This window comes from Canis lupus, assembly GCF_048164855.1.
Source record: "Canis lupus baileyi chromosome 1 unlocalized genomic scaffold, mCanLup2.hap1 SUPER_1_unloc_2, whole genome shotgun sequence".
Taxonomy (NCBI): domain Eukaryota; kingdom Metazoa; phylum Chordata; class Mammalia; order Carnivora; family Canidae; genus Canis; species Canis lupus.
The window spans coordinates 270,409-282,842 of NW_027326403.1; the positions used below are offsets into that span (position 1 = coordinate 270,409).

Here is a 12,434-nt window from a genome sequence, read left to right on the forward strand (position 1 = left end):
GGCGGCGTTGCGCGCGCGGCCGGCTCAGTGCGGCCGGGTACTTGGGGCAGGCGGAGTTCTAGGCGCGCTGCGCGGCGGCCGTCGGAAACAGCCGGGAGCGGAGCGGGGCCGCCGGGGCCTCTCCAGGGCCACAGCGGCAGCAGTTGGGCCCCCCGCCCCAGCCGGCGGCCCGGAGAGAGCAGGAAAGGGGCCGGGGGGACCCGCCCCCGGCCAGCCACAGTCATGGTGAGCGCGGAGGCCAGGCCCGGGTTAGGCGGTCGGGGGGCCCCCGCTGGAGGAGGAGGCGGGGTCTCAGGAGCCTCTCGCGGACCGTGTGTATTGGGGGGTGTCCCGGGCCTGAGATGGGTCACAGGCCTTCCTGGAGGCGGGCAGGAGTGGAGGCTGGGCGTCTCGCAGGTTCCCCGAGGGGAAGGCCGGGCTGAGCCCCGGAGAGGGCTCTCGGGCTTTGTGGCTGGGCCGTGGGGGTTCCGGGAGCAAGGTATTCGTCTCCAGCCCTGACTGGAGGTTTCTTCAAGGTTAGGTAGGGGAGGGGGCCGGGGTAGGCCTCGGGCACAGCCGGGATCTTTTTTGGAGGGGGGGTACCGGACCCACCCGCAAGACCCTTGAAAGACCGCCCCCATTTTTGGCGAGAGGCCAGCCTGGGACGACCCTAGAAGCGTACTGGGTGGGGTGTCTGGGGCTGCCGGGTCAACACCAGGATGGCCCTAGCATCCTATCTGCGGGAGGCCCTGGCTCTGCCGGTTGCTCACTCCTTTTTCTCTATGTCCAGAACTCCAATGTGGAGAACCTGCCCCCCCACATCATTCGCTTGGTGTATAAGGAGGTGACAACGCTGACTGCTGACCCGCCTGATGGCATCAAGGTCTTTCCCAACGAGGAAGACCTCACTGACCTGCAGGTCACCATCGAGGGCCCTGGTGAGTGTGGGACTGGAAGGAGGATGGGTGTGCTTATAGATATCTCCCCATCAGTACAAGAGTAGGTCAGAAAGGCAGACAAATAGCGTATGATTTCGCTTATACGTGGAACCTAAAAACCAGAACTAGAACAAGAATAGGAACCCCCTGTTATAAGTTGGCTCTGCCAGGTGCTGGAGATACAGTGGTGGGCTGCACAGAGACACACAAATAACAGAGCATTGCGTATATTTTTCCTGCAGGGAGTGAGAGCATTTAATGGGCACCTTACTGGGGTTTGTCAGATAGGGGTTCTCTGGGACCTGGAGGGTGGGCCCCCAAGACAGGGGAGGGAAGCAAGCCAGATGCAGTGTCACAGGAGGGAACAGTAATAACCAAGTGATCGCACGTGACTGTGGAACCGTGCAGGGATGTAGTGAGCTGTTGTCACAAAGTAAGCTGAGAGGCGGCATGAGCATGTGGTGGAGGACCTTGTGATGGAGAACCTGGTCAGGAGCGGGATGTGGTGAGGGCGTCATTGCTCCCAGATAGGGGAGGGCCTGAGGCAGGTGCCCTGGATACTTGGTAGGAACAGGAAGAAGAGACCGATGAACGTTTAGGGCTTGCAGGAGTCTGGAAGGAGTTCAGAAAGGAAGCCATTGGCGGATTTAAAGCACAGGTGATGACTGCAGTGTTCAGTTGAGAGGAGGGGAGGACAGGTTCAGGAGGAGACCAGGAGGTCAGCTGCCCAGGCTACCACGGTGCAGGGTATTGTGGGGGGACCAGGGCGTGAGGAACAACATGGGTCCAGAACCATTCACTGAGGTGGGCAGGCGGGAAGACCCGAAGTGACAGAACAGTCCCATCACTTGCCTACAGGCCTCCCAAGGAGATGGAAGGCAAGTGAGTGGGAATCTTGGGAAGGGTACATGACCAGGACACTTGGGAGAGAAGAGGCATCCAGGGGTGGCTATGGGGCCCCTGGGAACCTCGCTTCTGGTGGAGGAGGTATCAAGGCACTGGCCTCACAGAGAGTCCTGAGCCTCCTGACTGAATCCCCTCTCCCTCCCTCCAGAGGGGACCCCTTATGCCGGAGGCCTGTTCCGCATGAAACTCCTGCTGGGGAAGGACTTTCCTGCCTCCCCACCCAAGGGCTACTTCCTGACCAAGATTTTCCACCCCAATGTGGGCGCCAACGGTGAGATCTGCGTCAACGTGCTCAAGAGGGACTGGACAGCTGAGCTGGGCATCCGGCATGTCCTGCTGGTGAGTTCTGAGATGGCCCAGGCCTCCTCCCTCCTGGATGTCCCAGTGATGTCAGAGCCATGGTGCATTGTTTCTTGTAGTAAAACTAACTCTGAAGTAGTTGGGAGTTTCCATATAAAAAATCCAGATTTCCAGCTGGAAAGTTCTGGGAGGATTGGCAGTGCTTTACCCAGGACACTAAGTATGGTTGTATAGGTGGTGCAGTACCTGGGGTACCTTTGCTGTAGAACAAGCAATGGGTTTGTATAATAGGATACTTTCTGATAGTACAAGTCAAGCATTTGGTTAGGGGTGTTGGGCTTTTTCCTAATCTATAACTTATGATATAAAATTCAACATTCTAAGTATACAGTTGTTGGGTATATAGTAATCACAAAACTTGTGCAACCGTCACTGCTATAGTTCTAGAATATTTTCATAAACTTCTGTTTCTCAAACAGCAGTGATTTGTACCACCAGGGACGTTTTGCATTGTTAGGAGAGGTTTGTAATTGTATCTAGCAGGGGCCAACCAGGGGTGCTGCTCCACAGCCCCAACAGAGCAGTATCAGCCAAGCCAAGATGGAGACACCCATGATCCCCAAAGGCCACTCCCCACCCCACTAAAGCTGAAGAGATGTTTTTTAGGGGCACCTGACAGGCTCAGTCGGAAGAGTATGCAACTCTTGATCTTGGGGCCTGGGATCGGGAGTTCAAACCCCATGTTAGGTGGAGAGCTTACTTAAAAAAAAAAAAAAAAAGTAATTTTGTTTTTAATGGAATTGCTGATGAGCCCCAGTGGCAGATGGTGGGGGATGGGGAAACTGAGTTTCCTTCAGGGCACTTGGGGAGAATTGAGCTCCTAGGTAAACATCTTTTTCTCCCTGGAGTGTCAGCCATGGCTGCCAGGGATCCTGGAGTAGAGCTCACAGAGTCACTCTGTGTCCCCAGGTGACCCCAGGGAGCCACAGTGCGGAGCCTGGGTTGGTGCTCACCCGGGAGTGAGCTGCGAGAGGGGCCTCTGGCTGTGGGTTCAGTGGTCAGGATTTGGCTGTGGTCCTAGGTCCCTGATGACCATTGATGATGTTTGCTGGGTCTGGTGCTTTGTCACAGCAGCAAGGGGGAGCAGCTCTCACTGGCCTCAATCGCAGGTGACAAAGGTCTTGTCACCTGGTTGAGGCTAGGTGTGTTTTGGGCTTCACAGGCTCCTTTTCCCAGTGGCTGAAGGTAGAGGTGGAATGGACACCATGGTGACCCTGGTGGAGGGGCCACAGCTGGTGTGGCCATGTCTACCTGCAGGGTGTCCCTGTGCTTGCAGCTTCAGCCTACTCCTCGGTTAAAGGGGGCTCATGAAGGGTATTGGGACTGGCTCCCTTCCTTGGCCTCCCTCTGGGTGCTCCTCAAGGATAGTCCTTCTTTATTGACATCCTGGTGCCTTTCTCGGCTATGATCCAGGCAGCTGGAGTCTAGCTGTGCACTTGGGATCCTGGTAGATCCAGTGGTGACCACCCTGAGTTTGTCTTGGGACTCCAGAGCCCAACATTGTCCTAAATTGTCTTAAATTGTTCCCGAGCAACCTCAGTCAAGTTCCTTCTGTGGCCTGTGCAGGGGAGGACACAAGTGGGGGCTGGGCCAGAGCCTACTTGGGGACTGGTGTTGAGAACAGGGAACAGCCACTCTGGGTGTCTGGCCCTGACCTGGCCCATCTCCCCACAGACCATCAAGTGCCTGCTGATCCACCCCAACCCCGAGTCGGCCCTCAATGAGGAGGCAGGCCGCCTGCTCTTGGAGAACTACGAGGAGTATGCCGCCCGCGCCCGCCTGCTCACAGAGATCCATGGGGGTGCCAGCGGGTCCAGCAGCGGGAGCACCGAGGCGGGCAGGGCCCTGGCCAGTGGGGGTGCCACCCCCTCCACTGACCCCATGGCCCCGGGGGGCCCAGGTGGAGCCGATGGCCCCATGGCCAAGAAGCATGCGGGTGAGCGGGATAAGAAGCTGGCAGCCAAGAAAAAGACGGACAAGAAGCGGGCACTGCGGCGGCTGTAGTGGGTTTTTCTCCCGGTTCTACCCACCCCTGACCCCAACCCCCAACTCTGTCTCTAAGTTATTTAAATTATGGCTGGGGTGGGGGAGGGTGTGGGGGCACTGGGACCTGGATTTGTTTTTCTAAATAAAGTTGGAAAAGCACCTGCTCTGCCTTGCAGACATCCCAGGACCACTGCCTCTGCCACACTGGGGCACCGCCCCACCCCTGCCCTTCAAGCTAGGCACAGGGCTGCAGCGTAGAGCCTATTGGAAGTCTGCAGCCAGCTCTGTCCAGCTGCGGCGCTGAGGGGAGGGGTCCCATGTCCCACCTGAAAGCTGGGGAGCTGGGCCTGCTCTTGATCACACCTGTCCTTGTTCTTTCCTGAAGTCGGTGTGTGGCTTGGCTGTGTCCCTGCCTAGGACAGCCAGGTGACAGGTGTGGACCTAGCTGGTTGCACCTATCACCTGATCAGCTAAGGGTGACAAAGCACGTTCCATGTGTATTTCTGCATAAGTAGCCTCAAGTCCCAGGCCTGAAATGACACCCATCCAGTCACTCTGCTGCTCTGCAGTGTGGGCACAGCAAGCACAAGTCCTAGGTCTTCAAGCTTATGGTGGGTTTCCGTCCCACCCACTTGGAGGAGCTCAGAAGCTGTCCTCTGCTCTTGGAAGCTCCCTGGGTCATTCCCCCACGGCCCTTCTCAGCCTCAGGTGTCCCACTTGAGGGCCAGGTCCTTCTGAGAGGCTCCACTGATTGGGTGTGGCCACCCAGGTAGTCCTGTTTAACCCCCCAGTGACCTGATCATGGACAGATTCTGCCGCCACCCCCCCTCCCACACACACACCAGGGAAGGGGCAGGTTAGCTTCGTGTACACGGAAAGTGTGTCTCGGACTTTTGTTGGGCCAGACGTGAAGACCACAAAACCTGAGTGGTAGGAGGGGTGGAATGGGGTCTGGGCACGTTGTAACCTTGATGAAGGGACAGACTAGAGGCAGCCAGCTGGCTTTTTTTTTTTTTTAAGATTTTATTTATGAGAGACACACATAGAGGCAGAGACATAGGCAGAGGGAGAAGCAGGCTCCACGCAGGAAGCCCGATGTGGGACTCGATCTGGGACTCCAGGACCACAACCTGAGCCGAAGGCAGTACTGAACTGCTGAGCCACCCAGGCTGCCCAGCCAGCTGGCTTTAAATTGACTTGTCCCACTAAGAAAAATTATAGTCTTCTCAAAAAATGCTAATGGAAAGAGGAGGGAAAGCATGTCTACATAAAGACTTGTACATGAACTTTCAGAGTTGCTTCCTTAGTAATTGGTGAAAAATGCAAACAGCCCAAATGCTCAACAGATTAACACAGAGAAATCATGAGTTCATAGAAGGAAATCCTATTCAGCAAAATATTCATGCCAAAAATGGCATGGATGAATCTCAGAAATACTCTTTGCTAAGTGAGCTGTATACAGAAGTATACGAAATACCTGGTTCCACTTAGATGAAATTCCAGAACAGGCAGTGTGACTCAGGGGCCAAAAGCCTGGCATTGGCCATCTGGGATGAGGCACGGGAGCTTTCTGGAGTGATAAAAACACTCTAGATCTTAAGAGTATACCGGTGGTCACATGGGTGCATAAATTTGTAATTTCAGCAAAATTACACTGAAAATGGGTGTATTTCTGTGTAAATTATATCAGTGAACTGAAGTTAAAAAGTCAACTCATTTACCTAGAATGGAAGATTAAGTCAGTGGGACAAGATAATTTGAAGACCTACAACCAAAAAGCACTCATCCAATGTATATAGAGTCCCTACAAATCAATAAGAAACACAAAAGTGGGCAAAAGCACTTAAACGCTTCACAAAAGCAGAAATCCAAATGACTGCCAAACATAAAAAGATACTCCTCTCTAGTTAGGTGAGAAAATTCAGTGTAAGCCAAAGCTGATAGCACTACACTCTCAGGAAACGTCAAAGTCTGACAACACCAAGTGCTGACGAGGTTGTAGAATTAGAGACCCCTTCATATGCCCCTGGCAGGAGCACATAATACCAAAACACACCCAGAAACTTCATAGGTGGAAAGCAAGCACACATTTCTTAATACTAAGCATTCTTGCACATATACCGCAGGCTTTAAACATTTGTCCCAATTTCAAGCAGTATAAAGATTGTATATTCAAGAAACAATGCACAGAACAAAAATGGGAACTAATACTGCTTCTAGCAGCATGGAGAAATCACAAATGTCATGATCAACCAAACCAGCAAGTCACAAGATTCCCCACAGTTCAGATGCCTGTTCGCACAATTCCAAAGTAGGCAAAAAGGAGTTGTTCTGCTAAACATACCTATGTAGGTGGTAGAATTGTAAAAATGTAAAAGCAGGATTGTTTCCATAAAGCTGGAGATTCTGATTACTTAAGGCCAGGGAGGAACACAGGAAGGCTTTTGAGGAGCTGGTAGTCCTGTTTCTTGGTGCTTAAGTGATCTCTACACCCAGCACGAGGTTTACAGTCAACCCCAAGATCAAGAGTTGCATGCTCCATGGACCCAGCCAGCCAGGCACCCATGTATTGCAGAATTTTTAAAACCTAAAGAAACTCATATGTGAACGGGCTGATCTCCAAACTTGATTAAGTGAACAAAAGGTAACATGCAAACAGTGCATATACTACCATTTCTGTTAATTTTTAAAATTTTATTTTAGGGACACCTGGTGGCTCAGTGGTTGAGCATCTGCCTTTGGCTCAGGGTGTGATCCTGGCATCCGGGATAAAGTCCCACATCGGGCTCCTTGCAGGGAGCCTGCTTCTCCCTCTGCCTATGTCTCTGCCTCTCTGTGTCTCTCATGAATAAATAAATAAATCTTTAAAATATGTATTTATTTATTTTATTTGAGAGAAAGAGTGTGAAGAGGGGCAGTGGAGAGGGAGAGAATCCTCAAGTCCCCCAGGGAGGGAGGGGGGAGGCCCGATCCCACAACTCATAAGATCATGACCTAAGCTGAAACCAAAAGCTGGATGCTTAACCAACTGAGCCACCCAGGTGCCCCCCTCTGTTAATTTTTAATTAAAAAAAAAAATAGGTATGTGTTACTTGCATATGAACTTAATGCCTCTAGAAGGTCACATTGGAACCTTGAGGGTATCTTGTGAGTGTTACTCTTTCAAAAAGCAAAAATCTTTTTTTTTTTTTTTTTAGATTTTATTTATTTATTCATGAGAGACACAGAGAGAAAGAGACATACACAGAGGGAGAAGCAGGCTCCCCGCGGAAAGCCCAGTGTGGGACTCGATCCCAGGACTCCGGGATCACAACCTGAGCCGAAGGCAGATGCCCTATCACTGACCCACCCAGGTGTACTTTTTTTTTTTTAAGTATTTATTTATTTATTCATGAGAGACACAGAAAGAGAGAAGCAGAGACACAGGCAGAGGGAAAAGCAGGCTCCATGCAGGGAACCCGACATGGGACTTGATCCCAGGTCTCCAGGATCACACCCTGGGCCGAAGGTGGTGGTAAACCGCTGAACCACCTGGCCTGCCCCCCCTCCTTTTTTTTTTTTTTAAGATTTTATTTATTTATTCAAGAGAGAGAGCACAAACAGGGAGAGAGGGAGAAGCAGACTCCCCATTGAGCAGGGAGCCTGACGTGGGACTCCATCCCAGGACCCTAGGAACATGACATGAGCCAAGTGCAGACACTTAACCAATACTGAGCCACCCAGGCACCCTAAAAAGCAAATTCTTTTTTTATTTTTTTAATAAAAGTTTCTACAAAGAAACAGCTCCCCCACCACTATTCCTGTCTCCTGAACACCCAGTTCTCTTTATCACCAACAACCAGTGTTACCAGGTTCTTGTATATTTTTCCAGAGAAATTCTACATGAATTCAAGCAAATTTAAATATATATTCTGTTAAGCCCATCCCCTTTTATCTTCACACAGCACACGGTGTCCTATACACAGCATGCTTCTCCTTGGTTTTTCTTTTTTTTTTTTTTTTTTTATTTATGATAGGCACACAGTGAGAGAGAGAGAGGCAGAGACACAGGCAGAGGGAGAAGCAGGCTCCATGCACCGGGAGCCCGATGTGGGATTCGATCCCGGGTCTCCAGGATCACGCCCTGGGCCAAAGGCAGGCGCCAAACCGCTGCGCCACCCAGGGATCCCCTCCTTGGTTTTTCTAGGATTCTTTTTGAGAGAAAGAGAGAGCAGGGAGAGAGGCACAGAGAGAGAGAGAGAGAATCCCAAGCAGTAGTCTTGGAAGTCTGAAACAACTCAGCCCCACCCAGGTGCCTTAGCACCTTGCTTTTTCTTGCTTGCTTGCTTTTTTTTTTTTTTTTTTTCTTTTTTAGATTTATTTATTCATGAGAGACAGAGACACAGGCAGAAGAAGCAGGCTCCCTATGGGGAGCTTGATACGGGACTCAATCCCAGGACCCCGGGATCACGACCTGAGCCAAAGGCAGATGCTCAACCACTGAACCACCCACGTGCTCCTGCACCTTGCTATTTTGACTAAACTGGAAATCGTGGAAGTCTGTCCATGGCAGCACTTCCCTGCTCCTAAATGCCTAGGGTTCCATCTTATATATGTGCCATAATTTACATCACACGTCCTGCTCTGATTGACCAACAACGTTGGAACTAATACTCTTTGGACATTGGCCATGTGGCACATAAGGGAATATATCTTCAGAGCAAATCTTATAAGTGACATTACTGTGCCAAAGAGTAAATTCATTTGTAATTTGTACAGATGTTGCCAAATTGTTCCCCATGGGCTTTGTACCAGTTTACCCTGTCAGCAACGCAAGTGTGCCCATTCGCCTGTGCACTCACTAGCACTTTGAATTTTACCCAACATTTGCATTTTTCAGTCTGAGAGTTATGAAGTTTCTTAGAATCTTTAATAGGGGGATCCCTGGGTGGCGCAGCGGTTTGGCGCCTGCCTTTGGCCCAGGGCACGATCCTGGAGACCCGGAATCGAGTCCCACGTCGGGCTCCCGGTGCAGGGAGCCTGCTTCTCCTTCTGCCTGTGTCTCTGCCTCGCTCTCTCTCTCTCTCTCTCTCTGTGTCTTATGAATAAATAAATAAAATCTTTAAAAAAAAAAAAGAATCTTTAATAGGGGCAGCCCTGGTAGCACAGCGGTTAAGCACTGCCTGCAGCCCAGGGTGTAATCCTGGAGACCCGGGATGGAGTCCCATGTCAGGCTCCCTGCATGGAGACTGCTTCTCCCTCTGCCTGTGTCTCTGCCTCTCTGTCTCTCATGATAAATAAATAAAATCTTAAAAAAAAAAAAAGAATTTTTTAATAAGCAGGCACCTGAGTGGTTGAGTTGGTTAAGTGTCTGCCTTCAGCTTGGGTCATGCTCTCAGGGGCTCCCTGCTCAGCAGGAAGTCTGCTCCTTCTGCCCCTCCTCCCGACTTGTGCTCACTCTCTCTCAAACAAATAAATAAATAAGTAAATAAAGTCTTTTTATTTTATTTTTTTTTAAAGATTTTATTTATTTATTCATGATAGTCACAGAGAGAGAGAGAGAGGCAGAGACACAGGCAGAGGGAGAAGCAGGCTCCATGCACCGGGAGCCCGACGTGGGATTCGATCCCGGGTCTCCAGGATCGCGCCCTGGGCCAAAGGCAGGCGCCAAACTGCTGTGCCACCCAGGGATCCCAAATAAAGTCTTTTTTAAAAAAATGTATAACAGGCTTTTTTTTTTTTAGAACAGTTCTGGATTTATGGAAAAATTATGAAGACAATACAGTATTCCCTCTAACTGCCTTTTCCCCATAAATACCGTAGATAGATGCTAAAACAAATATACTGGTTTTGCTGGAAGAGAGCCCAGGGCCAGGGGTGAACACACAGTAGGGACTGAGTCAGCACGCTGCTCAAACCCACATATACACATGGCAGGTAGATATTTGTGAACAGTTTCCAAGAAAAAGATAAACAGGGACACCTGGGTGGCTCAGTGGTTGAGTGTCTGCCTTCAGCTCAGGGCAGGATCCCAGAGTCCTGGGATAGAGTCCCACATCACGCTACCTCGGGGAGCCTCTTCTCCCTCTGCCTATGTCTGTGTCTCTTCTGAATAAATAAATAGAATCTTAAAAAAAAAAAAAAAAAGTCTTTTTCTAAGAAAATAAAACAAAACAAAACAAAAAAACAAAAAATAGGTTGCGGAACTAAGGGCTGGGATCCTGGAGCCCCTCTCCACCCGGGTACTCTCCTTCCATTTGCACATCTCCAAACCTCATGCACGAACCATTCTCATAACAAAAGACTTTACTTTTTTTTTTTTTTTAAGATTTATTTATTTATTCATGAGAGACAGGGAGAGAGCAGAGACATAGGCAGGGAGAGAAGAAGGCTCCATGCAGGGAGCCCAATGTGGGACTTGATCCCACGCCTCCAGGATCAGGCCCTGGGGGAAGGCAGATGCTCAGCTGCTGAGCCACCCAGGTGTCCCATCATAACAAAAGACTTTCAAAGAATAGATGATTTTATTCTAGCAAATGACAAGAGAAACAAAAGGAATGCAACATAATTGCTGGTCAGCCTGGATCAGAAATGCTGCAGAGAATGCCATCTCACACACACACACACACACACACACACACACACACAAAGTCCAAGGCTGTTCACAGAAGCGTGAAACCATGGGTTTATTGGGGTATATGGATTTAGCATAGATGTTCAAAGTGCTCTGGAAGATAAGGTATTAACACTCCTCCCAGGATGCCTGAGTGGCTCAGCTGTTTAAGCATCTCCCTTTGGCTCAGGGCGTGATCCTAGGGTCCTGGGATCGAATCCCACATCGGGCTCCCTGCATGGAGCCTGCTTCTCCTTCTGCCTCTCTATCTCTGTGTCTCTTATAAAAAAATAAATAATTAAAAACAAACAAACATAAAAAAATAAAAATAAAAAATAAAAACAAAGTGCTCTGGAAAACAGGAGCATCATTTTGCTTGCAGGCAAAGAGTTACAGACCTGGAAAGACATTTCTGATGGTTTGAGTCCATCTGGTCAAAATAACATTTTAGGGACACCTGGGTGGCTCAGCAGTTGAGTGTCTGCCTTCAGCTCAGGGTGTGATCCCGGGATCCGGGATCGAGTCCCACATCAGGCTCCTTGTGGGGAGCCTGCTTCTCCCTCTGCCTATGTCTCTGCCTCTCTGTGTGTGTCTCTCATAAATAAATAAATAAAATCTTTTTTTCTTAATATTTTATTTATTTATTCATAGACACAGAGAGAGAGGGGCAGAGACACAGAGGGAGAAGCAGGCTCCATGCAGGGAGCCCGATGTGGGACTCGATCCCGGGTCTCCAGGATCACACCTCAGGCTGCAGGCGGCGCCAAACCGCTGCGCCACTGGGGCTGCCCAATAAACAAAATCTTAAAAGAAAATTTATTTGTTCATTCATTCATGCAATGAAATGGTGGGCCTGATCAAAATGTAAACAGAACTTGAGAAATTCCTCCACCCCTTCTGAAAATCCCCTAGACCAGCCTATAAAAAACCCAGCTGTAACCCACTTCGGGGTCCAAGTCCCTGCTCTCTGTGTCGGGTATACTTGGACCCAAGCTGGAGCTTGTAAATAAACCCTCGTGTGCCTGCATCCCTGTTGGCTCCTTGGTCGTTTCCTGGATTCGCAATCTTGGGCACAACATTTGGGGGCTCCTCCGGGATCCAAGAAACCTCCAGGACCCCACCCGGAGGGTTTCACGCGTGGTTAAGGCCGTGATCTTCAGGGACAAACCGGGCGGCCACTCTGACCAGGTGCCCAACATCCTGGTCTGGCAGGACATGATCAAGAATTCCTCTCCTTGGCTAAAACCATTTTTATCCCCCAAAGTGCACAACTCAACTGAAGGTAAGGAGAGACTCCAGGTCCACTGCCAGACTCTAGGGGCAGGTCTCCAGGCTGCCGCGCGCAAGCCTACCAATCTGGCCCAGGTATGGTTATGTAAGACAGGGTAAGGATGAGAGTCCAGCAGCCTTCTTAGAATACTAGGAGAGAAGAGCTGCAGGACTTATAGTAGCAAAAAGAGTCTAGCAACAAACCAAACTAAGTGATCGGCAGACCTGAAACCTAGCCAAGATCCTGCTGGCCACAACCATGGACGACCCACAGGAAAGACGGAGGCACCTCAAGAAGCTGGCTTCAAGGACAGGTAAGGAGGATGGCCCTGGTCCCCGTCGGGAGCACAAGCTGAACAAAAACCAATGTGCTTATTACAAAGAAGAGGGCCACTGGGTGAAAG

At 50.2% G+C, this 12,434-nt stretch overlaps 1 protein-coding gene across 1 annotated transcript; it reads left to right on the forward strand.

The window, feature by feature from the left end:
• Nucleotides 1–4,328, forward strand: UBE2S (ubiquitin conjugating enzyme E2 S). The gene is made up of 4 exons (XM_072818737.1): nt 1–225; nt 770–917; nt 1,972–2,162; nt 3,858–4,328. Exons 1-4 carry the CDS (start codon nt 223–225, stop codon nt 4,185–4,187), a joined length of 672 nt encoding a protein of 223 aa, XP_072674838.1. The 5' UTR covers nt 1–222; the 3' UTR covers nt 4,188–4,328.
• Nucleotides 4,329–12,434: the final 8,106 nt, after the last annotated feature.